Source organism: Sander vitreus, chromosome 7 (assembly GCF_031162955.1).
Source record: "Sander vitreus isolate 19-12246 chromosome 7, sanVit1, whole genome shotgun sequence".
NCBI lineage: Eukaryota > Metazoa > Chordata > Actinopteri > Perciformes > Percidae > Sander > Sander vitreus.
The window spans coordinates 20,066,336-20,092,347 of record NC_135861.1 but is presented as its reverse complement, the minus strand read 5'-3'; the positions used below and the strand labels follow the sequence as shown (position 1 = coordinate 20,092,347).

Sequence of the window (26,012 nt, the reverse complement as noted above, 5' to 3'; positions counted from 1 at the left end):
ACAAGATGAGTTTGGTCTGTGATATCGCCTACCTGTATTCCTGCTTCCTCAGATCCTTTTTCCCTTCCTCATCCACATACTCTCTCTACTCATTGATCATTGTGTTTGTATCCTCAAACAGCTTATTTGTCCTTCTCTGCGTGCGTTGTTCTATTGTCTCTTACCCCCCCCCCCCCCCTCTACCTGCTCCTCATAAATTGTATCCTTTGCCTGCCTGACACCCTCCCTCCCTGTCCTCCCTCTCTCTTGTTTCCCCCCTTCGATCTTTCTTCTGGCTTGACGTTTGTGCAAGGAGCAATTTTTTGCCCAATTATGTGCCTGTGTTTCTCTGTGTGTGTGTGTGTGTGTGTGTGTGTGTGTTTGTGATTGTGTGTGCATGCCCCTCAGTGTAACTGAATTGGGGATTAAAAGAAAGTCAGGGGAGCGTGGGGAATCCTTAAGATTCACTCGTTGTGACCGACAACGCCTTTCTTCCGATGACTACCTCTGTCTCTGCACGTCCACACCCTGCCTGAGACTGATCAATGATGCTATGCCAATTAGCAGAGAGTGTGTGTATGTGTGTGTGTGTGTGTGTGTGTGTGTGTGTGTGTGTGTCTGTGTATTTGGGTAAGTGAATCTATGTTTTATAATCTGCACATCATGTACTGTAGTCCACATCTGCCTTTCCCTCTCTGCTCTGCATCTTTTCTCGCTGTCACTTCTTTTTTCCACAGGTTACTAAACACTCCTCTATCTTCTCTGTATGCTCTGCTGTCTAACCTAACAATTCTCTTTCTATCTCCTCATCTACAGTACCGCTCTATGTCTTGCTGGGCTGTCGTTATAGAATCAGATCTGTCTCCCCACTCCCAGAGACCCTGACAGATCCTGACACATGATTCTTCATATCTCCTTCTCACCTCTCTCCCCTTTTCATTTCATCTCATCCTTCATTCAGTAACACTGAATCCTCCCCTTTGTCCCTGGCAGTTTCTGTTGCATCATTTAGCACCTTTGTGTCTCCCACTGCTCAGACTAGCCTTGTGCATATGTGTGTTTAAGTGTGTCACTGTGATTCTGAAAATGTTTATGTGCAAGCTTTTCTGAGTGTGCATGAGAGTGTGTGCAAGTGTGTTAACTGTCAGCTTTCATTAGCTCTGCACAGCTCTGCCTTTGGTTGTCCTCGGGACTTGCAGTTTGTAAATGTCTTGCACTCATGCGAATGTGAGCGGGCTCTCAGTGGGAGGACAAAGGGCCAGATGGGATTTTCACAAAGCTCTCTATTTAGCATGAGTCAAACATGTGTCTCAGACAGAGCAACACATCACTGAGTGGAAGGACAAGGACAATACAGGCTAAAGCATTTCTGCCTCACTGCCCAGCAACTCTCTTATTTTTCTCTCTGTGTCTCTCTACTGTGTCTTTCAAACCTCTGTTCTTCGCTGCATCATACTCCAACACAGTGTTGCTGGCACATTAGGATGACAAAAAGCAAGTAATATAGTTTCAAAAACAATTCATGTGAGGGTTGTATGATCTGCCACCTGTATGGTTTAAGTTTGGTCAAATTTAGGCATATAAAATTACTTGCAGGTTAGGCTTACAGATAGTCAGGTTTATGCAGAATTTTAAGCAGATATAATGTTTACCATGCTCACTATTGTGCAAGTAACATTTGCTAGCACTAAACACAAAGGACAGAGGAAGGTGAACAACATTACTTTGGAGGTGTTTGGTCCTAAACCAAAGTATTGGACAATTTGGACTTTTGACCTGATGATGACATGAAAAGTTAGGGGATCATAAAAGTGATTATAATTCCTCCTGAGGGGGGCATGGATATCCTGACCCAAATTTCATGGCAATCTATCCAATAGACTAGCTGTTGAGACATTTCACTGAAAACCTTAAATGTCAACTTCATGGTGGCACTACAGGAAAAGTCAGCAGATTAACAAAGCAAGACAATCATAACAACAGTAACTAATGGTGGATTACATATATTAATCCAGTTTGTGGCTAAAATAATGAGCTCAACTAGAGATCACCAGCCTAAAAATCTAGGAAGAAGCAGGCAAAGTAAGAGATCTGTGTGTTTGTGTTTTCTGTCCAGTAGTTCACAGTTTTGTGAAGGTCAGCCACTGTGTTCTATAATGAGAAAGGAAAAATAATCACAGACTGGTCTTACTCCTTCACCCACCCAGCAATGCAAATTAGTGAATAAGGGCCTCACTTCCTGCAACAGGCTTGGTTCGGATATAAGAAGGCACAGTGGCTGCTGATATTTCCTAAATTGTGTCTCTGTTATTCCACCTATTCCCCAGTGTCATTTAAAGGTTCAATCACAAGCTGTGTGTCAGACAGCAAAATGAGCCACCCACAAACCCCTCCCCTCACCCCATCTGGCTACCCAAACAACAGCCAATTCAAGGATGCCACAGACAGTGTGCCAAGTACATATTGAGTCATTATTTGGAAATATCCTATTAGTGGAGAGGTCTGCATAGAGGTCCACCTGCTGAAAATTACAAAAAAAAAGCGATCACATAGGGAATAAATAGAATTATCTCACCGTTGTATTTTTTCTTTCTTGTTTCAAATGATAAATGCTGAATATTCCATTGTGAATAAGACAAAAACACATATTGTTGCATGTACTTTGGAAACAGGTACATCTGCCTACTTGGTCAGTACTGCAAAATAAACGAGCTGGGAGCATCTTTGATAATGACAGCCATGTTTGTGCATGCATGAACAGCAATATATAGCTAAGATGTCTGTCCTTTCTGCTGTTACTATTTCTTGTCTTTCCTGGTCTGCATCAACATATCTGTGTGTGCGTGTGTGTGTGACGTGTGTGTGTGTCGTGTGTGTGTGTGTGTGTGTGTGTGTGTGTGTGTGTGTGTGTGTGTGTGTGTGACACGTGTACGTACAGGAGTTTGCATAGGAGTACATAATGTGTTATATTAGCTTTGTTAAACAGATGAGGAAGATTCCCCAGGTCCCACCTTATAGTATACAAAAGCTGAGCTGTGTTTCAATTAACTGGCTCCCTCATTACAGCTGATGTGTGCACAGCCAGTGTAATGGAGAATAATCTAATCATCACTCTTGAGAGAACTGGTAGCACGGTCGCCTAGCCACACAACTCGCACACACACATGTGCAGACCCATGAACACATGTTATTAAGCTAGAGGTGCACACATGGACACTGCCGATTTTGCTGGATGGAAGAGACACACAGAGACATCAGAGAGAGCTGGACTGCTCCCCCAGTTGTTGAATAATGCATAAAGAGGCTTGTTGCCACAAGGAAATGATAAGCCTTACTTCTCATGGTATAGAGGAGGTTTAATTACCCAGTCTCTGTGTAATCACATGGAAACAGCTTCCCACTCGTCTTTTATTAAGCCTTTTATAGCTGTTATAGCTGAGGGGGCATTCTTTTATGAATTATTGAGCAATCTTGCCATGTATTTGTACATCTTACAGCCTCACAGTAGCAAACTTTCTTGAAGGCAGTGGGAACACTAAACAAATGACCTCCACTGGACTTTCTGCCCTCTTTCTTGTGAGCAGTAGGAGCCAGGAAGGAGGCTGTTGTGTCATGTGCTGTTTTAGGTCAAACACAGGCAGAATACCCTAAAATAGATTTTTTTTTTCTCTTTGTTTTGCCTCTCTCTGGTGCTGCACAGATGGGATTTCATTTTGCACAAGAGCAATGTGTGAAAGTAAATGATGCTCTGGCTGCTGTGCTTACATTATACTGCTGAGACATTAAGCCACCAAGCAGACATTCCTCACCAGCCATTCAGCACTGAAAAGACTTTCATATCCGGTGTTTATACCAGTCAGTTCTGTTAAAGCTGTTGCTGTGGAATAAATGAGATCTTTTAGACACATGGGTCAGACAGTATTACCTGTATATTTCTGAGTCCATTTTCTATGCAGTATGTGCTCTCTTGTACAAGCACTGTTACATCACAAGCAGTGAGGTAACAGTTCTCGTAGCACTCCTACGTTACATAACCAGTTTCTCTTTGGTGGTATCCAGCACCGGCTAAGGTGAGACCAGCCAACATCATGTACAAGATAAAACAATTAGACTTCCTGGTACTACTGAGATTTGAAAGCTAGAGATGCAGCACTGACGCTGATGCACTAATGCTCTCTGTTGTCTGCTAACAGATTATCTGCCACAGTGAACGTATAGCTTTTTATCCACCCAAGTCAGGGCAGCTTCATTACAGCACTCTTACTCTTATATAGTTAGAGAGACTGCTTTGAAATTGAGCTACCAGTTAATACACACAAGACGATAATACATTACGGCAAAGCTCCCCTCATGGGAAATAATGTGTTCTTAAATAAGCTACTTAAAAAGGTTCTACTTTATTAAAATATTTCATCTACCACTGTGATGTAATTCAATACATCATTCAAGTGAACCATAATATTAATTATGATTTATGTTAAAACAACAGCAATAATTGAAATAAAAATAATTTAAATTTTATTTTATCATATCTTTTTTAACAGGCATGTGAAAACATGTAATGGCTCATCTAGTACCCTGTAATAAGACAGCTTTTAATACATTTCACCAGTTTGTTTTTTTCTTTTAATTATACACTGCAATGACAACAATAAACCACTAAAAAGACTAGATCTATATGTGGACTTGGCTGAAGTGAACCCAAGCTACTACAAAAGTGGAAACTCTTATGATCTTCTGGCCTGACATCACCAGACCAAATCACAAATGTGAGTTGGAGCGTTTTTTATTTCATTTGCGATTTCCAAGGAGCATTATCAACAGCCGTAGTAACTGTAAACGACAGCATGCAGAGATGAGCTGTCATGGTGTAGCATCAATATGTCTGTGTACGAGTGTTGCTGTTTTTGCCATCAGAATTTTTATATACTACTTCAACAGAGTTCCACATTATGTGCAGCCATCTTGTTTTTTGTTTTTTTTGAAAATGCCTCAACGGCACTCCTATTTATTAAGATTAAGGTTTATGCTTGATTAGTGTCCCCTGTGTGAGGGTGTGTGAGACAAAAAGGGGATAATCACGTATTTTGCATAAAGCACGAAGGCACCGCAGGTTGTCCCCATATGAGATAAACAGTTGTGATTTGCCCCACCAGGGCCTGGCCGGCTGGAAATCTGTCTGAACGAGAAGGGGACCAATCACATCTGCCGGAGCAAATGAAACATAAACTCATAGATTTGTCTGGTTCCCAGGCTAGAAATCTTCCTTTTTAGATTTTAAATTGTGACAAAATGTTGTTTTTTTTCACAAACTGCTGTGATTGCCCGGTGGCTTGAACTTATTCCTTTTGAAAAACCTAAAATCAGCAAATCAAAGCACTTCACAGCAGATTGCTTCACTAGTGAAACCAAGTATGGCTCAGGCCTCAGAGGTTTTCTGTCTCTTTCCAGAGAGAAAGGTTGGTCCAACCTGCCCAATTCTGAGCTGTCCCTTCCTGCCTTTATGACTAATTCTAGCAATCTGTAATCTGTCTTTGTAAGCAAAAACACATTTGAAAGTCATACACATGCAGTGAAAACACTCCTCCACACTGCTTTTGGTTTGTTTGTGTGGGCGTCTTTATACCTGGATGCCCTCGGTGCCGGGCTGCTGCAGTAGTTTGACGGTGCGTGTGTGTGCTGTCCTCTGGCCACGGCCGTCGTGCCAGGTCAGGTTGCTGCCTCCGGCGCGACGCGGCAGCTGGTAGCTCAGCTCCTCAGCAGACACCGTGTGCTCCAGGGAGGCACGGCAAAAACTGAAACTGGACGCCGCTGAGGGGAGAGAAAGAAAGAAGAAGAGGAGAGGAAAAACAGGACAAGCAGAGGGAGAAGAACAAACACTGATAAGCACTCACTTTATATTGTCTTTGTTTAAGGGGCTTGCATACCATTGTCAATGAACTGAGCAAACCTAAAAAAAACAAAATAAATAATTGATAATCCTCTAAAAGCTTAACAGGTTGCATTCACTCCAGATTACATTCTTTCTGGACTGACTCTCATAAAGCTACAAACAGATGGCTGTTTTGTTGATGGTGGTGGGCAGCAGTGCTACCTCCCTGTGATCTTTAATTATGCTGAGTGCATATTCACAGAGGCTGTGCATTATTTTTTGGATTGTGTCTCCTTTGCTAGATTAGTCATTGATTATTTAAATCCTACATCATGAATATTTTTTATTCTTCCCTCTCTTTGTCTGTCTATCCTCCCCTCCTTTTCTCCCGGGACTGAGTGTTAGCTGTGAGACAAGTTGTCAATGCAAGGTCAGAGTCAGAGCCACAGGGCATCTTCTGCAGTTCCCATCAAGTTGAACAGGCTACTGTCATGTGGTTGGCCGTCTGTGGCAGTGGGTTTATTTTAAAGGGGACAAATACAGCCATTGCTCCCCTTAGCTAGACACAAATGTATTAGTCATGTGAAAGATAAAAGAGGATTTGACTGCACATCAGCCAGACACAACAGAGAGGACACAGTGGAAGGGAGCAGAAATGGGCAATAGAATTCACGACCGAGAATAGAGCTAGAGATTCTTAAGAATCCAGATTATTGTCAGCTTTCAGATTTTGTAAACAAGAAAGCCATTCCTTAGGCCTTAAGAGAAACCTGGTGACACATAGCTAGATTTGAAACCTGATATTTTGTACATATACATGTACACACTTCAGTCAAGTCAAGTCCAACCAGAACTGAAATAACAAGTTACAGGGCAATGTAAGGAGTAGAAGGCATTTTTTCTCAACACAGAAGTCTGTTCAAGTAAGCAATGGTGAATACAGAGTTTACACAGCCATGATGGAGGAATAAAAAAGAGGGTAGAAATGAAAAATAAGAAAGGCCTGTCAGGAATCACTGATGTGTAACCTTTTCTGCCTCTTTCCCTTCTCTCTCTCTGCACTCCCACATTTCTATACGCTGCTACTTAGGTATCTTCTTATGCAGCAGTATCTTTCTTGTTCCCCTTCTTTTCTTGCTCTCTCTCTCTCTCTCTCTCTCTCTCTCTCTCTCTCTCTCTCTCTCATTGTGATTGTCAGATCTTTGGGGTCGTCGGGACAAACCAAGCCCAGCCCTGATGTAATTACTTCCAGTCAGACTGAGGGGGAGGAGACAAGAGGAAAGAACTTGGGAAGAACTTTCTTTCACAAGCCATAAAAGACAGAGCTTTACAATTATGAGATGGAGACCACCCTACACCTTATAGACATCGCTTTGTAGATGAGGAAATTGCGGCATCATGACTGCAGTTCCACTGAAATCTCAATCTCTGACACATCGCCAGACCTTGCCAACTCAAGCAATCATAAAACGGAGACAGAGAGCTCATTCTGCAAGCTTCAATGGACTCGGTCAATTTAACCTCCTGGCACAGGATACAGCTGAGAATTTAGAATCACCCAAAAGTGATAAAATGTCTATAACTTCCAGTTCACGTCTCTTTTAAAATGACATTGCAGCGTATTCTTCTGTGTATTCTTCTGCCAGTTGCTTACAAAAAATGCAATATATTCTAAATGAGGCTGAATGAGAGGATTGTGATAAAGCTTAGTGTTTTTAAATGGATATTTGCACTCGGGAGTGATAACCGTGGTTAGCATTTAGCAGGGGGATTATATGTCGCCTTTCTTCATCTGACTCAAGATGCTTTTGATCAACCTGTACAACCACCAAATCTCCTCTGTGCTATTTGTCACTAACTGGTGTTGTATTATCTCTCGCTGCCCTTGACTGTGACTTTTATCACCTCTAGTTACGGGAGGGGAGAGAAGATGAGGGATGATGAAAGGTGGATGGAGGGAGGCAGCGTAAAAAGCATGATACGTGTCTTCTAAGTCAGTAATAATAAAAATAAATAAATAAGAAGATATGATGCAGTGCGATTTTAAAAGCTCAGGAATCTGTTACTTTGGCCTCACATACAGATAAAAGAGGAGGGAGGGAGAGAGTGCTGCTGGTGGTAGAGGTGCCAAAACCAAGGACCAGACAGGTGTTTATGTGTGTGTCAGTGTGTGTGCAGAGGGTAGGTAGGTCAACACGACTTAGCCCAGTGAAGTGTAACCTCATATCACCTCCTCTTGACTGAGCAGCATATCTGCCGTGCAGAGTGGCTGCTAAATCTCAGAGGTATTCTCTTTTGAAAAGGTAATTAAGCTGTTAGGTACAGAACCCCGGGAGGTCGTTCCAAGCCAAATCCCACAGTAGATTAACATGGCATCGCTGGACATTACTCATTTGACTCCAAAAGCGAGCTTCTAAATTAGTCTGTGTGGACTTATTTTTGCTGTGTGGGCTTTTTGTAGAAGTTTGATTTTTGCATAACCTTGGCATCAACTTCTGGAAGCATGTGTATCCCCTTGCATGGAGGATGAGGCAAGTGGTCTGGCTAATCCACCTTATTCCAGGCATCACAGAGAGGATGCCATCGTTGTGTATTTCAGCAACATGATATTGGCATCAACTCCCTCCCTACCTACCACCCCTTATTCAACTCAAAGATAAAATGTCTATTTGCAGTCCAGGTTTTATATAAAAAGGAGGAGAGAGAAAAAATCCCAGTCTTCCTCATTCCTATGTAATCTGTAAAGGGGTAAAACTTCATCATGCAGTGATTTCATGCCTGTAAAACCTATTTAACCTCAAGTCCTAAATATAGCATTGAACAGACCGAGGCTGCCAACTCCCACTATGTCTAGTACACCTACCAATGAAACATTTGTTGGTCCTATAGTATGTTGGGGGTAAAGCGAGAGGCCATTTACAACTCTTCCACTCCACCAGACCCGGTCTTAACCCCAGGAATGAGCCATGGAATTACTCTATTTTGAAAGAGCGAGGAAGACGAATTTTTGTTGTAGCTTTAAACATAAATATAAATCCCAGGACCCCAGCGGCTTTTCCTGTGATGCATTGCAGTCTATTACCCACTCTGACATGAGACACTGTTGCACAGGCTGGGGCTGAGTTTTACCTCTCACAAACCATCAGTGTCACGGGAACACGCACATAAGGAAATGGGAGTAAACAATGGACATCCACGACGCAGGCTGATTGAAGATAACAACACACCAACTCTCATCAGGACACAAATGAGGGAAACGCCAGTTAAATCTGTGTGTGTGTGTGTGTGTGTGTGTGTGTGTGTGTGTGTGTGTGTGTGTGTGTGTGTGTGTGTGTGTGTGAAATTGTGTGTTTCAGCAAATGCTGGCATGCTCATGCATACGGGAATGTGACTCATGATGCCAGCATGAAGATTCGCATATCCACACATCTGTATAATCATTGTCTGCTTTCGTTTAGGCCAGCGGATTGGAATAAAGCTGCAGAGAGTCTGTACATGCAGCCATGTGGACAGAGGCTGAATTCTGGATTTAAACTGTGGGGCAATTATGGCTAACAATTCACAGTGTAGCCCAGAACACAGGTGGAGCTGGCATTTCTGCTAGTCGCTGTAGAAGTCCAGCTGCACCCTGAGAGTACAGAGAACAACAAAAGCTTGTGAAAAATGCTGAGAAATGCCACAAATGCCACAAAGTTTTATTCTCTAACTTTCCACTCTGGCACCCACCACACTTCCCACCGAGACAGACAGAACTATTGATTACCCATCACTTTGTCAGAGAACATACAATTACAGATCACTTTAGATAAAACACACACACACGCAGACAGGCACACACACAAACACATTCCACCAAACTCCTCCCCCCGAAGACACTGGCTGTCATATTCAGTACCGCTCAAAGGAACTCACTACATGTTTCGCACAAGAAGTGAAGAAGCAAGAATGACACAGAAGAGGAGATGAGTACAGGGGTCTGACATGGTTGTGCCTTCTTAAGAGGATGAAGGAATGAAGCCCAGGGTAAAAGTATGAACAGAAAGCCGACAAAACGGGGAAGATGACATGTCACAGAGGAGCGAATAGACGGAAAAAGAAGCTTCAGAGCAGAACATTAATATTAATTGCATCAGGAAATGAAGGAGGACAAGGAGGGGAATGATGAGCAGATGAGATCATGTGATTGTCCGCTGTTTTCTCCCCTTCTCAGCCCTCATATGATTACACGGGAGGACAGATTAGATCTCACTGACAATCGATAATTCAGAGCGAATGTCAGAGGAGGAGGGAGGACGAGGTCGAGTAATAGGATGTGAGGTGTGATCAGGCTTGATCAAACTGCGGGACTGACAAGACCACGAGTGCCTTTACATGTGCACTAGTGTCCCGGTTGTCTGGTGTTCTTGTTCGTGGAGTATCTCAGTTATCCTGGTTTTGAGAATATGCTGGCCAAAACCCAAAACGAAACCACCTGGAAATTGAAATAAAAAACCTTCGGTATAATAGAAATTGGATATTAATTTCCATTACAGAGGTGAAAGCACCAGCGTTCAGGCAGCTGGAAGCCAAACTGTGTTCATGCTGAGCTGTTAAGGTAACTCACTAGAAAGGAGTGGCTGAATAATCAAAGATACCTGAACTCAGTTGATCAGAGACATTGATGATCATATATAAAGGGATATGAATAACCCAATGTCTCATGTCCCATTTAAATTTCCCCTGAATAAGATCAAAGCTAGTACAAGACTTATACTGTACAAATGTGCATGTAAATGTAGTCAATGATGTTTCTATTAACAAGACCTTTCAGCAAAAAACGTAAAGCCCCCTTCAAATCTTAAAGCAGCTATTAAGTGATATTTCTCTCCACATGTACTGAAACCAAAACCCCTTTTGCGAATTTGGGATTTACCAACTACTGCACGCATATGTTGTAATCCAGCTACTTTGACCCTGACACCATCCGCATAGAAGAGCAATGCAAGTTCCCGTTAGCTGCATTTGCATAATGAATCCATAGTATAATCATCATAGTGAATCTAGCAAAAAAAAAAGCCTGAAGTGCCAGAGCTCTTCAAGGGCACACACTATCTGTGTGTATTTGCATGATGTTGTTTATGAGATATTGATTTATTATTCAACAAGCTGGCCTAACTGGCAAGGTAATCAGATGAGGAATCTCGTTCACATGAAGCTACTATACTGATATCATTCACGGCTCATGAAAACCTTTGACAAATCCATCCAAATTAGTCTGGTTAGGACTTTAAAATGGATCGTTGCATCAGATGGAACAGAGCACAACATGGGGAAAATTACATTAAAAGGTCAAGCAGGCAGAGCACAACTGTTTAAACAGTTTTAAATCCACATGGCGGTTGTATCCACAAGCAAGCATTATAAAGGTTAAGCTAAATTGTATTCCATCTGATTGGTTGAATAATTTAGTATTGTGAAAGGTCAAATGCAAAAAGTAACTGGTCGAACACACTTTGACTTGCAGATTCAGAAGATCTCAGATGTTTTAATGCAGTGAAAGTGAGAGAAAGACTGACATGTTCTTCTCTATATCTTGAATTACAGTCATTTCAGCTGTAATATAAGAATCACACATTATTCCTCAGCTTTCAAATCTCAATACATGCTGTGATCTAAACTGTCTTCACAGTTTCTCTGTCAAGAAGATCGTCCTCCTTTTTAAACATTTAGTGTTTGTTTACAGCTGTTCCCGTGAGTGGCAAAATGTTCTGCCTGAGTGGATTAACGGATGTTTGGTATAAACAGAGGTGTCAAGTAACAAAGTACAAATACTTCGTTACCTTACTTAAGTAGAAATTTTTGGTATCTATACTTTACTGGAGTAATTATTTTACAGCAGACTTTTTACTTCTACTCCTTACATTTTCACGCAATTATCTGTACTTTCTACTCCTTACATTTTAAAAATAGCCTCGTTACTCCTACTTCAGTTCGGCTTGTTTTCATTCCGGCTTGTCATCGTTCAAAAAAACACACTAAAAAAAAAAAAAAACCCTATCCAGATAAATCACGCCATCCGGAGAGAGTGAATTTGATTGTGGTTGGATGAGAAGTATAAACATATACCATTCCGACACCCTATTGGTTTGTATGCGATCCATCGCACCTGCACAGACCCGGTGCTAATACGGCACCGGTGCCTTAATGACTGTTATCTACCGGACCGAATAGCAACACAGATCTCAGTGCCTTATTAGGTGCCACTTAAACGTCTGCGCTTCTCTCTGATGCTCCAAAAACGGACGTTAGAGGGAACTGAAACATCGCTGCACAGGACGCTAGTTAACACTAAACTTGACAGCAGGTAACGTTAACCTACTGTTAGCTAGCAGCTGGAGTAAACACGGTTAAAATGCTGACAGCTAAACAGTGTAAAAGTGTGTCTGTATTTCACTGTAGAGGATTTTAACACCAGACTGTAGCTGCCGTTGTCTGAAAAACACAGACTAGAGAAATAGAGATAGAGAGAAGAGCCGTGTCACCTTTTTCAGCCCTTCTGAGTTTGCAGGTATGATTTTAACATTATAGTTATTATGGCTTTTAGAAAATTTTGTGGAGGTGGGGTAGTGCACTATAGACCTCTGTGGGGGCTAAGCTTTTGTCCTTAATGGCATTTTTTCCCCTTACATTACTTTTACTTTTATACTTTAAGTAGTTTTGAAACCAGTACTTTCACACTTTTACTTAAGTAAAAAGCTTGAGTTGATACTTTCAAACCCTAGTATCTATACTTCTACTTGAGTAATGAATGTGAATACTTTTGACACCTCTGGGTACAAAATATATTTTTTTAATTACTCCGTTTCCATCTTAACTTGGTAGCCTGGTCTCGATAAAAGGCACACACTGAATTGACAGCAGGAAATAAGTGATTCAACAAGTTACCAGAAAAACATTGTCGGCATGCATTTCAATGTCAAAATATAATCTTTTGATTTCAAGTGCAATTTAAGCTGATCATTCAGAACCAAGAGATAGAAGGCAGATGGTCTACTAATGAACTCTAAAGTGATTCAAGCAATCAGACAAACAGATTTTGCCGTTATCTCTTTTTTACTACACTGGAATTAAAGAAGCAATTTACCCAAGCAAAACGTAGCATGCTAGTTCCTTGAGTTCACAAATACCTTCAGAGATTGCCTGCATGGCAGTCCGACAGGGATCGACCACACTCTGTCTGCTGAGCATAGAGAAATCAGCTCCTTATACTCCATGTGCAGAGGTTAAGCTTGCCGGAGTAAACCGAGTGGAGTCTGGAGCCTGAATGGACTACAGTTCATTGTGATTGTCACATGTGGTCTGTAGATCGATGTGGTGCACTCACGCTGTGGAATGGTGAGAGACTGGGATGTGGAGGAGTTCAGCACTCAATACTTTATTGAATGTCCTTATGCTGACTATCACACAAGTACCCTACTTTGTATGTCACTGCTCACAGACCTCTGCGACATATATTAGAGAAGAAATGTCGGAGCAATGTAGCAGGGCAAAAATAACAACCTGTCAATAGCACAAAACGTACATGTACACACACACACACACACACACACACACACACACACACACACACACACACACTTGCACAAACAAACACAAAGGTTATTGAGCACCGAGGGGTTTGCAAACAATGAAGTGAATAAATGACCGTTAGTGAGAGTTAGTTGATAATCTGCTCTACACCATCACTGCGTCCACACAAAGCAAAGAGGATGAGGGGATGAAAGATAATAAAAAAGGAATGAAAAAGAGGGGGAAATAGGCTTATAGAATGGGCAGGGGGCTGGTGGAGAAAAAAAGATTAAAGTTAATGCTCCACAGAAGCTGAGAGGTAAACAGAGAGAGAGAGAGAGAGAGAGAGAGAGAGAGAGAGAGAGAGAGAGAGAGAGAGAGAGAAAAGAGCACAGGGGAGAGAGAAGGGAAATGTGCCAATGAATTTGAAGCTAAGATAGACGGGGAGAGAATGAAAATAGTAGACAGGGAGTTAGTTTGTAGATCCATAAGCAGCATGAATGATTAGAAAAAGCAACTCGGCAGCAGCAGCAGTGGTGGGGGTTGTGGAGGTAGTGTGGTAGTGGTGGTGGTACATCTTCTTTCAGCCAACTGAAAGCTTTGAAGTTTCTAAAAGTTTGTTGTGCTCCTGTGTGATCCAGCAGGCTGCCTCTAATCTTTCCCGGAGGGGAGGGAAAGGGGAGACAGAAAGAAAGACGAAAGGTGGGTAGAAGATGCAAAGGTTGTGGCAGGGGGCCACACAGAGAGGTTGAGGCAATACTATACTAATACAATACTGAGTGGAGAATTGCAGCACCGCCACTGGCAAAAAGTATCAAACAGAGACATAAAATAACTCCATGCCTTATTTCAACAAGCAACAGAAGATGTAAACCTGAAACTTTGCCAGCCCTATACCTCCTTTTAAAGTGTGCAGTTTGGAGTTTGAAAGAAATGCAAGAAAACCAAGATTTTTCAAAGCAGCTGTAGCAGCAGCAGTTGTCTTCGGTGGGATAGTGAATGGTATGTGTGCACAATACAGTCAGACGTGTTTGGTACAGGCCCTTCAGAAGCTTCCTTGTTTTCAGTCTAACAGCGAGACAAATTAGCTTACACCTGGGGGCACTCGCCCATTCTCCCTGTCTCTGCGTCCACTCCTGCAGTCCCACCTGTCTCTGTGGGTCTCTGCAGCATGATGTGCTGATTGTGGGTCTGTCAGCTTAATTGCCATGTTATCAGCTCCACTCCTGCACTGCCACTTCGCCCAGGCCTTTCAGTTAGGTGGACATGCCAATTACCCCTCCTCCACACACACACACACACACACACACACACACACACACACACACACACACACACACACACACACACACACACACACACACACACTCCCTTGTTCTTCACTCACATGGTTTCCCTCAGCTGTGCTGTCAGGTAACATAGCTAAGATAGACAGCAGCTGGTACAAAGCGTACAGTTTGGGATGAAACAGGAAAGAGAATTGAAGCTCTTTGTGTAGCCCTTATGCACACATGCTGACAAATACACACATCAATACACATCAAGTCCCAGCAGGAGCTTCTTCTCCAGGCTGAAAGATCCCAAGGGAACCTTTCCACTCCCCCTTTCCCCCTAATCCTTTACTCTAAACAAACTAACACTGTCTTCCATTAATTTCTCCTCTCTTTCTTACCCCCCTCTCTATTCATTTCCTTATGGTTTTCTTACCTTTCTTTTTCTTTAAAGGGACAGTTCAACATTTTGGGAAATAGCCTCGGTTTATCTAAAGCCAGCAGGTAATTAGCTTAGCTCATGACAACGTGTTAATGATTACGTTTTAAGTGGTTTTAGGATAGGCCCAGGCTACCTCTTCCCCCTGCTTTACAGTCTTATATCTCCTTCTTTCACCTCCGCAACATCGCCAAAATCAGACCCTCTTACACCCCGCGCTGCTGAAAGACTAATTCACGCCTTCATCTCCTCCCGACTGGACTATTGCAACTCACTTCTCCTTGACATCAGCTCTACCTACATCAACCGACTCCAACTAGTCCAGAACGCAGCCGCCCGACTCATCACCCGCACCAAATCCTGGCACCACATCACTTCAGTCCTAAAACAACTCCACTGGCTTCCCATCTCCCACCGGATCACCTACAAAATCCTGGTCCTCACCTACAAAGCCCTCTACCATCTGGCCCCCTCATACCTCACTGACCTCCTTTCCCCCTACCAACCCTCATGGTCCCTCAGATCCACCTCAGCCGGTCTCCTCTCCATCCACAAGTCCAACCTCCGCAGTTTTGGGGACAGAGCCTTCTCAATCCTTTCTGCAGATTGACTTAAAACACATCAGAAGCATACAGATAACATTCATATCATATTTTATATAGAACCAGCATTCAATGTTGTCATGCCTATTTTACCTAACAATCTGACTTATTAGTGTGATTGAACTGGCTATCATCCACACTACAATAGTACATTTCTTTAAAAATCACTACAGTAATAGTCAATGTAATTAGGTGATTTAGAAACTACTTTCTTTACAAATTTGTTGTGGTAAATACATCACAGCACACCATTAATGCCAGGTTTTCAAACACTATTAGCTCTCTATTAATTTCCTGAATGTTGACTTTTAATGACGCCAGATGTTTCATAGGCGGCACAGGGAAGTAAAGACTGCTTAGGGCTCCTCTTAGAGACCCACCAATTAATCAACCTCTGTGTGTGTGCCTGTCAATGCGTGTGTGCGCTTGCTTGTTAATGCTGACACAGCCACTTTTCATGGTGTGTGTCACAGTGATTTCAGTGATTCTGTTCCAACGTAGCAGTGCCAAACCAGCTCTCATTCCTACTCTCTCTTCCACTCCGCTGAACCATCTCCTTGTTTCAACTACTCAGATGTCACAACTGCACACGCGCGCACACACACACACACACACACACACACACACACACACACACACACACACACACACACACTTAAACACACTCCAATTATCCCTCAGACACATCATGTTATTAACAATGGGGCATTAATAGCACATGCGTGAGCAACCCCGTTTTTTCTATTTCTATGTCACACACACACACACACACACACACACACACACACACACACACACACACACACACACACACACACACACCTGTCTATGCCATTAAATCATATTACACTGCCTGATTGTGGGACCATTTTCACTTTAGATGAGAGGACAAGAGAGAGGAGCTTTATTATCCAAACTAAATTATTTCACTTTCAGCCATAGTAGATGCACCTCGTCTGACTCGATATCCTTCACTACAGTAACTACACTTCCCCCTGCTGTCACCCATTACGGAGGCCTCTAAATTTCAATTTAAAAATATCTGTCTCATCTCTGGTGATCTTTTCTGAAAAGCTTCTATTCCATCTTTTGACGACACAGACATTCTTGCAAATTTAATACTCAACTTTTTTACTCCCAGTGGAAAATCTTTCTCTGTGTCACAGTTGGTGGCCTAAACTGTAAATATGTGCGTGCGTACACTTGAGTGCATAACTGTATGTATGTAGCTTGAGATATGTGTGTGGAAGTATGTGTGTCGGCTTGTGTTTTTTTCCTCTGCCAAGATCCAAAGCCTGCAGAGCACCAGTGAACTGATATGTAGGACAAGACCGAAACGCCGGGATGACAGCTTAGAGCCCGCCCCCACTAACTCTGACTGACAGCCCCGTAACCTCGGCTGCCTCCTGCGACAATGGTTTGGTCCTGCTCCCACTTTAGCGTCTGTCATTCCAAGCTCAATATAACAACTATTTCTGGGACAAAGTTCTAAAAAAAAAACATTGCAACAGGACTGGAGGACAAGACCAGACCAGATGAAGTGGAATGAGAAGAAATAACGACTGTCAAGATCTGCAAAAGTCTTACATTGCCCCGAGTGCTTGTACAGAGTCAAAATGGCTGTACATGTATTGCTACAGGATTTTTCTGTCTTTCAGTCCTACAGCCTTTGTGACCAATGCAGCACTTAGGCAATCACATCCCACTGCTTCAATCTCCCACTTTTATGGGACAAATCCCTCCTAATCTTTGTATAAGATACAACAGCCACATGTCTCAGTGGATTTCAACAAAATCAGGCCAAAAGGGTGCAGACACTCTAAAGAGCATTATTGTTCACAAATAGTGCACAGCCAGTTTTCCCACCACAAGAAGCAAGAGACCAAAGTAAAGGATTAAAACAACCACAACTCCAAAGAAAACTGGGGTCCAAATAAAAACAATGCCATCAAGAAAGAATAATTATAGCTTCAGCTTGTGATCTGGGCTATCAACAAACAGTTTTAGTTATATAGTATTATTTCGTTTTGTAAAATATGATTTGTAGATGTAGTATAAGAGACTGGCATTGTAGTCCCAATCTCTTCTGAGAATGAATCATTTAATAGTCAGCCAGGAGGGGGTACATGAGGTAGTGGGTTACATTTAGGCTAAAAGGGATCTCTTCTGTTCAGCCTCCATGACATCTTCTGTGCTGACATTAAGCAAATCAGAGTCAATTCTAATTTGTGGCTGAAAGGCAGAAAATCAGATTATATGTACATGCAATCAGAACCCTGAAAGTCGCATTATCGTAAACTACTTAACTATCCATGCAGCTTGAGCATGTTATAAATCTCTACAATATATATTTGACATGGCGTAAGGCATTTCTTTAGAGTGCCATATGGCTTTTATTTATCTCATGTGAGCTTAGTGCGTTGGGGAGGGAAAAATTGAAGTTTGTCAAGTGAAAACCTCACATTGCCAATGAGCATGCAACGGATTGACGTGATTGGAGTGGGTCTTTTTTTTTTTTTTAAATGTAACTCCAGAGAGATACCATATGGGGATGACAAGAGAGATGTGTTGCAGAAAAATAAGAGGATGAGTTGAGAGGAAACATGGAAAACAGACAACAAAGTATGAGAAAAAAAAGCTGCAATGTAGAACGAATGTTAGTTCCAGAGGTTAAAGAGAGTCAGAGAGTTGAGCTGAATTTATATGTAAACAACTCTTTCTCTCCACCTCAGCTGTGGAACTGACACGCTGCCTATTGACATGGTAAATTGAGGGTCCATTTGAGCAGCACTGTGACAGCCAGAGGAGGCCATAGACCCTGTCAGAGATGTATATATTCACATGGCACTACAATACACATCACGGGACACAGCAAGAGAGAAGAGGGAGAGACAGCGGAATATGCACAAAGAAGTATGCAACAGAAGGTGAACCGTATGGAGGTAGGACAATAAAAAAAAAAAAAAAAAAAAAAAAAAAAAAAAAAAAAAAAATATATATATATATATATATATATAGGCTGGAGCAGCAAGAGGAAGAGCAGAGAGAAATGGAACAGCTAAAAGGCTGATATGAGGAGAAGACAGAAAGCAAAATTGATTTCTATTTTTGGAAGAGGTATGACCGATAGATAGATTGAGTCTAAAACATGTTCACTTTCAAAGTCACACACACACTCACACACATACTTTTTGTATATGCATATAAAGTATCTCACATTCAGAGCTAACCTGCAACACATCATGCTACAAGATTGCAAGCAGCAATGTAATTGCTTTTGCGGCGGATTAATGTGACCCGTGCTTCTGAGTGTCGGCCTTGTTATGGTGTAGGTGGGGCCATTAGCCATTTGGTTTAATGGGCAATCTGCACCACAGGCTCCACTGACCTCCAGCACTTGGTAGGAGGAGCAGGCCAACCTATTAACAAAGAGTGAAAAGCTCCAAGCTTACCCCATAACACAAGGCCACACTTAATTAGACTGTTTGTTTAGCTGACTCTAATGGGACGGATAGCGAGTGGGGGGAAAGGTTGACTGCTCTCCTTGAAACTGCAGGCTAAAAGACATCTGGCCAAGGATGAGACAGTCGACACGTGGACATATTGAAACGTGGACTCATAAACGTTTGACGTTATCTCATTTTCTCAGGACAGATGGTAATGGTGGAGAGTAACAATGGACAATATTCATAAATGGTCAATTGAGTCATTACAATTTCATTAACATAATTATAGTTTAAAATAAAAGTACACAAATGCTTTGAAAATTGTTTGACAAATGTCTGAAAGGCCAAACACTTTGATGAAATGAATTAAGCATGTGCTGGAAGGGAAAATACAGAGAGACAGAAATGGAGAAAGAGACAGTGATTGAGTTTATGTGTATTTAGTCAGTCAGTCAAGTAACAACAGTGTGGCCCATGAGGGATACAACCCCTATGAAATTATACCTAATTAGTGCAATCCTTCAGAAAAATTACATTTCTCTTTATCATCTATCCCTGTACCCTTTCAGCCCCTCTCTCTTGATCCCTCTCCCTGTGCAGAAGGCTAATTAAAGGAGAGAAATTGGATATGGGCCTGTGCACACTCTAATTCAAGGAGAGAAAGGAAAGAAGGAGGGGGGAGGTGAGGGAGAAGTCAGACCCGGGACAAGGGCACTGGATCAGAACGGTGAAGCCTTGTCATTTCTGTGAGTATTAAAGGGATGGCAAGGTTAGCGGTGAGGCCATACTAGATAAAGCAGTTGAAGTGTGATGCCTCAGAACAAAATCCACCACACTCTTTCACTGCTGATTGATGCCGAAGCAGACTCTCCTCTTTTACCCCTTCATCAATCTCTGAGAGGCCTGTAGGACCAGAGCGTAAATGTTTATGTACTGAATCATCCTCCATCCATCCCACCCTTGCACACTGGGTCAGAGGTCAAAACGGTTGGCGAAAGGTCTGTAAGAACCACTTCACAAATTCAGTAGATCAATAACTCATTGGAAAATGTTCTCCATCAATACCAACTCTCTAATAAATGTCTGAGTTTGAATGGAATTGATTAGGAGTCAGAGATACGGTATTACCCATGGGTTCCTTTCAGGATAATTCCTGTGTATTGCAACTTTGGTCTTATTTCCATTGTTTTGGCCACAGTAATAATCCTGTACTCACCAATTGAATTGATGAGTTACTACATCAATATCACTTTAAACAAGTCATAAAGGGTGAAACACTTGAAGGGGAACTCCACCAAAACTGTCCATCATGAGTGTGATAATGTCATAGGAGTGCAATGCTAAATCAGTGGAGAACTATTTTGAGCTGTAACACAATCATACAAGTTTCAAACAAACTCCCAGTTTTGCCAAATTTATTTGGAAGAGAAAACAAAGACAAACTGTAAAAATATCATCATCACCTTTTAAAGATTTATTTGCTAAACTTTGCGTAGTTATGGGGGCAAACAATTTCCCCATGCAATGAGTGATTGCACACTTTTGTTTTACATCCAAATAAAGCGGTTCAGATAATCTGGCAAAACTGTTGGCTTGTTTCCACTCTGTCTGGTCATCTGGAAACTTGTGGTTCTTATAGCACTGTTAACTGTGTTCCCAGATCTTAGCAATTACTGTGTTTATGCTATCATAACCAGAGAAAATGACAGACAAAACTGCAACTATAACCCCCCAGGTTGTAATACAAATCACATATTATCTTTTAAGATGTCACTCAACTGAGGGAACAATTTATGAGCACTTTTCCAGTCAATCTTCATTGTCAAGACATTTACAGAATTTCAGACACTGAACCAGTTTATACAAACACATCCCTCTCTGTCTCCTCTCTCCCTCTGTCCACTTTGTCTTTATTGCTTTCTCTGAGATTCTAAAATCCACAGGCTTAAGCCAGGTGCAGTTGCAGGGCTGTGGTGGATCAGAGTCGATGATGGATAACAGAGTGTGTGTGTGTGTGTGTGTGTGTGTGTGTGTGAGTGTGTGTGTGTCAGTGTGCTCAAGAGGATTCTCCATGCATTATATTGAGTGACACACTCCCTGCTGTGGGGAGGAAGGGGATGGCGATGGACAGGGGAAAGAGGTTAACAGCTTGCACGCTCTCTCACATGCACACATAAAATCACTTTATAACAACACCGTGCCACTGTAACTGAGAAGGTTAACACACTATTACCATATAACTTTACTACAGAGGCCAGAAACACATTTGGCTCCAACACCAATTGTGCCAAATGGACTCTGTCTCCAGCAGGCAACGTAACGCATGCCAGGAAAACAACAAAGGGTGTATTTGTCTGTGTAAAGCTAACAATCCACAACCCCGCTTCCCCCATCGTCCCACCCACTGAGGTGCTGGCTTCCCTTCTGCTTCATCTGCATGTTCACACACACAAACATAAACACACCCTAAACACATGCAAGAACCCACATGCACACATACAGATTGGAATCCTTGGGCATAGCAGGAGTGCCCCACTAGAAAAGGCCAATTATTCTACAGTTGAATGAGCAAACAACTTTGTGACCCGATCTGAAGGAAGAGTGTGTTTGTGTTCTGTGGGGGTTTTAGGGAAAGGGTTAACAACAGTCTAGATGGTTGACAGTACTTTGGATAGCACAACCATAAAAAAGATCAATGTTCGACACTCTAGATACATACGAAACATAAGAAAAGAGGATAGACTGCTAGCTGTGCATGTTTTCAATAATTTTGTGATGAAAGTATGGTTTCTAAGAAGACTACAAGCAAATGATAGTAATACGTTTCTCAGAAAAGCATCAATGTTTATCATTTATGTCATTTTACTGTCCTTTAAGAAAAATAATCCTATTAAATCCTCTTTGTTTGGGAGACATAAACTGTCTTTCATTTCTTCACCATCCATCTGTTAGCCACCTTCCTACTCACATGTTCATCATGTAGACATCAAAAAAACAACATTGATCCTCCTACGGCAGACTGTCTACCAACATGTTTAAAGAGACCTGGGGGTTGAGATAAATAAATTGTTGTTTTTGGATTCGGAGCCAGCTGTATGCTCGCCTCTATGTGAGCCTGTCAGGTTGATGGTGAGCATATATGTCGAGCAGTGTACGGATGGATGGAAGCCACCCTGGCATTCTCTGCAACGACCCAGATCTTTGGATATCTTGCATGCTGAGCTTAGCCAGGCCTGCCTCTTGGAGTAGACATACACACAAGCACACACAGACAAACACAATGTGTTGCCTATTTTTTGTTATGTTATTAAGGGATGGACCACGCCACTCTCTCTCTCTTCCTCCTCTGAAAAAAAATACCTGCTCCTGGATGACGTGCACTGGACAATGCACTGGCCCAGTAGCGTCATTTGTATGGCTGCTTATCTCAAATATGACAATACAGCCAGATGTCCTGGGCGATTTAAGGAAACGTCTGATGAATTTCATCCACTCTGAAAAGCCAAAACATGGAGGGGGCATAATTATATAGTGTGACTTGTGCAGCACGCAGCACGATTGAAAATGTCATTCTCTCAGCAATTTCCATGAGACAAATATTGTCCATTATACCATTTAAAATGTAGATCACCCCTTGTTATTGATAGAGTCACAGGCTTGTAGGTCACCTAATAATGAGCAAGCAACATCCTGACAAATATAAATCAATGCAAACATTAACAATCAACTCAGCTATTATGCTGTACATACACCACCTACATATCCAGTTATGTATCAAATGGCATATACAGACAAAATCAGACAAAATCCTCTCAAATAAGAGTCTGTGCTCTAACATGTATGAGGACAATCTGAGGGGTCCCTGGTTCTGGTTGTTGCCCCTGGTTGTATATCAAACCCAGTGTATGTCCTCAAAACAGTGCTACACTCTTCAAAGTTTAAGTGGCACAGCACAGTGTCAGGGTGGCGTCAACGCCCATGGCACTGAGTAAATTAATGATGCTTAAGTAAACTATGGATTAATTATAGATAGCCCAATGTGTCACTAGGCATATATGCATATCTGACTGAGTGTCCTACCTGCAGCCATGCTAATGAAGAGCTAACCTGCTTCAGTAGACAGAGGACAGATGGAAAACACACTTGCTCTCACACACCTTATTGCCCTTGAGCAGAGAGAGCCTCTGATTAGGCTTCACTTAAGTTAGTTACCCCGGCGCAAACACCGGCCAGCCAAACACAGGAATGATAAAGGGATCGAACAACAACAACAACAACAACAAGGATACAAACAATCCAAAAATACTGAAAAGCTCTTTATGCATAGTATATTAAAGGCCATTCAGCTTTGTCCCTGACGCTGGAGAAGTGGGCAAGCTATCTCAGAGGTTTAAAAAGAGACATTTGTTTTAAGCTGAGGCTGCATGATTCTGACCTCGTAAGGACGTTTGATCAATTAAAACATATTCTCTCAGAAATGTGATGTTTGTAACATGGTTAATAATGCTTCCACTTGCCATTTACTAGAAGTGTATTTGTGTACTTTGGTTTAGTGTTCTGTCACTTTAAAATATGTATGCGGTCGTTTTTAAGGGAATGACGCACCTTACGTTCTTGCGTATAAGCGGTAAGTCATGTTTATAACACTGTGCAGATTATTTTAAGAGATTGTTGATTTTTCTTCATTATATTGATGTATATTGTATGTACTTAGAGGAGTTTAAATGTGGACAAAGACAAAGTGCAGCTGTTGATTTGCATTATCATTTCTTGTCTAAGAACAGCGGCATGTAGGTTATGTTGCTAGCTAAATTAGCTAACTACTAAGCTGTGTGTGCGTGTGTGTGTGTGTGTGTGTGGTATCAAGTGTTTCCATATATCTAGTGTCATCATTGCCGAGGATGAACAAGAACAGTCCAGTGACCACACTTTGTCTTTTACCAGAACAAAACAACTCAACTGTGATGTCTTTTCATAACACAACGCAATATCACACCTGTTAGACTATGAAATCCAAACATACACACACACACACACACACACACACACACACACACACACACACACACACACACACACACACACACACACAGACACATAATTAATCAATTAATCAGTCAACAGAAGATTAATCAGCAACTATTTTCTATAATGTAAATAGTTTCAGATTTTTTCAAAACTACCAAACATTTTCTGTTTCCAGCTTATGAAATGTGACAATTTGCTGATTTTCTCTGTTTAATAACATAATAAATTGATAATCCTTGTGTTGTGGTCTATTAGTCAGACAAAACAAGCAATTTGAAAATGTCGTCTTGAGCTTTAGAAAATGTTGATGGGCATTTTTCATTATTTTCTGAAGTTCAATTGAGCAAAGAAATGGCTTGATTAATTGAGAAAATACTCATCAGAGTAATCAATAATAAAAATAATCATTTTCCGATTCCACACAAAAGAAAAAAAAAACATTTTCCCAGTCTCCACTACACAAATTGTATATGCATTGTATTCCGATATATATAGAATATAGATATTCCGATTTGATTTCACACATCAGAAGAACATATTTGTTTTTGTATAAAAGAGCACATCTGTTTACAACAGTTTATCTCCATCTTAGTCAAACAAATGAGAGAACAAAATATGCTGCCTCACTGTAATATCCCTGAGGTGTAATTTATCCAGGTGAGGTTGATGCCGGCCTACAAATATAGACCGGCTAGTTGAAATAGACCATGATAAACACTGAACCTCCAATATAGGCTAGTTCTCTCTCCAAAATAATGTGTAGGCTACTTAACTGCAACGAATATTAAAATATTCTAAAACATCTGCATCAATGAAACAATACTTTGTGACTGCATGGGTGATTCATACGTTTCAGAGTGGATTATGTTAAATTCAAACTCAACCTGACAGAAGATCAGTGGAGTCACACTTTGTCTTGACAGCATCTGATATCCTGTCAGATGATTTATTTTGGTCAGGAAAATAATGGAGATCCAGAAGGTTATTACAAAATCAAGGGAATTACAAGTCCCTATACGTACATTTATTTTAAACATTTTTTAAACAAACAATATTACATTTCAGAATAAGCACATGTCCCTATGGAAATGTTCTAATGTGCGATAAAAAAACAAAAAACAAAAAAACAGTGAATCAAAGTACTGTAGGGTCAAAATGAACACTGTTTTTGAACGATGGGGCTTGTTACATGCTTTTAGTGGAAGGAATAGTAAGCGCTCTTACCGTCCACAGCCATAGTCGGTCTCAGCGTGTATCTCTCCGTGGTGTCAACAGGACTCTCCCATTCTTCTGCCAGATGGATAAAATGTTCTGAATGTAAAGGATAAAGAGCGCTTTCTCTGCCCTCTCTAACCTACTATGTGAGCATGGAGACGGCTTGCACTGTAGTCGTACACAGAAAAAAGAGAAACCTGGATCATCACAGTCTCCCTCTCTGTCGGTTCACGGCCATTTGTTGTGCGGGACGCCGGGACAAGTCCGATGTGAAGCGGCTCCTTCTGAATCTCCGCCCCCCTCTCCGTACCTGACCGCCGGGAAGCAAAAGGTCATTACGCCAGCTGTTACTGGATACAGACTGGATACTGCTCTCTCTCTCTCTCTCTCTCTCTCTCTCTCTCTCTCTCTCTCTCTCTCACGCAGAGGCACTACAGGCTACAATACGAATATTAGGCTACTACTTTTTCCCCTGTGAATACATTCCAGAAAAGTATATTTTGCTGTCACTTAAACGTTGCAGCACCATACACTTTGCCCTATACAACAAGGATTGAAATTTGGTGACAAGAGTATTGGTGATATTACTGCAGCACTTATAAAGATATGTCC

At 41.6% G+C, this 26,012-nt stretch overlaps 1 protein-coding gene across 1 annotated transcript in view; it reads right to left on the bottom strand.

Moving 5' to 3' along the window:
* Positions 1–25,785, bottom strand: part of LOC144521010 (sterile alpha motif domain-containing protein 10-like) — a 45,695-nt gene extending 19,910 nt beyond the window's left edge. Inside the window, exons 1-2 of the mRNA XM_078255184.1 lie at positions 25,410–25,785; positions 5,606–5,790 (exon numbers count right to left, since the gene is read on the bottom strand). Of these exons, the coding sequence (XP_078111310.1) occupies positions 5,606–5,790; positions 25,410–25,422 (198 nt within the window). The 5' untranslated portion in view covers positions 25,423–25,785. The remainder of the gene's footprint in view (positions 1–5,605; positions 5,791–25,409) is intronic.
* Positions 25,786–26,012: the final 227 nt, after the last annotated feature.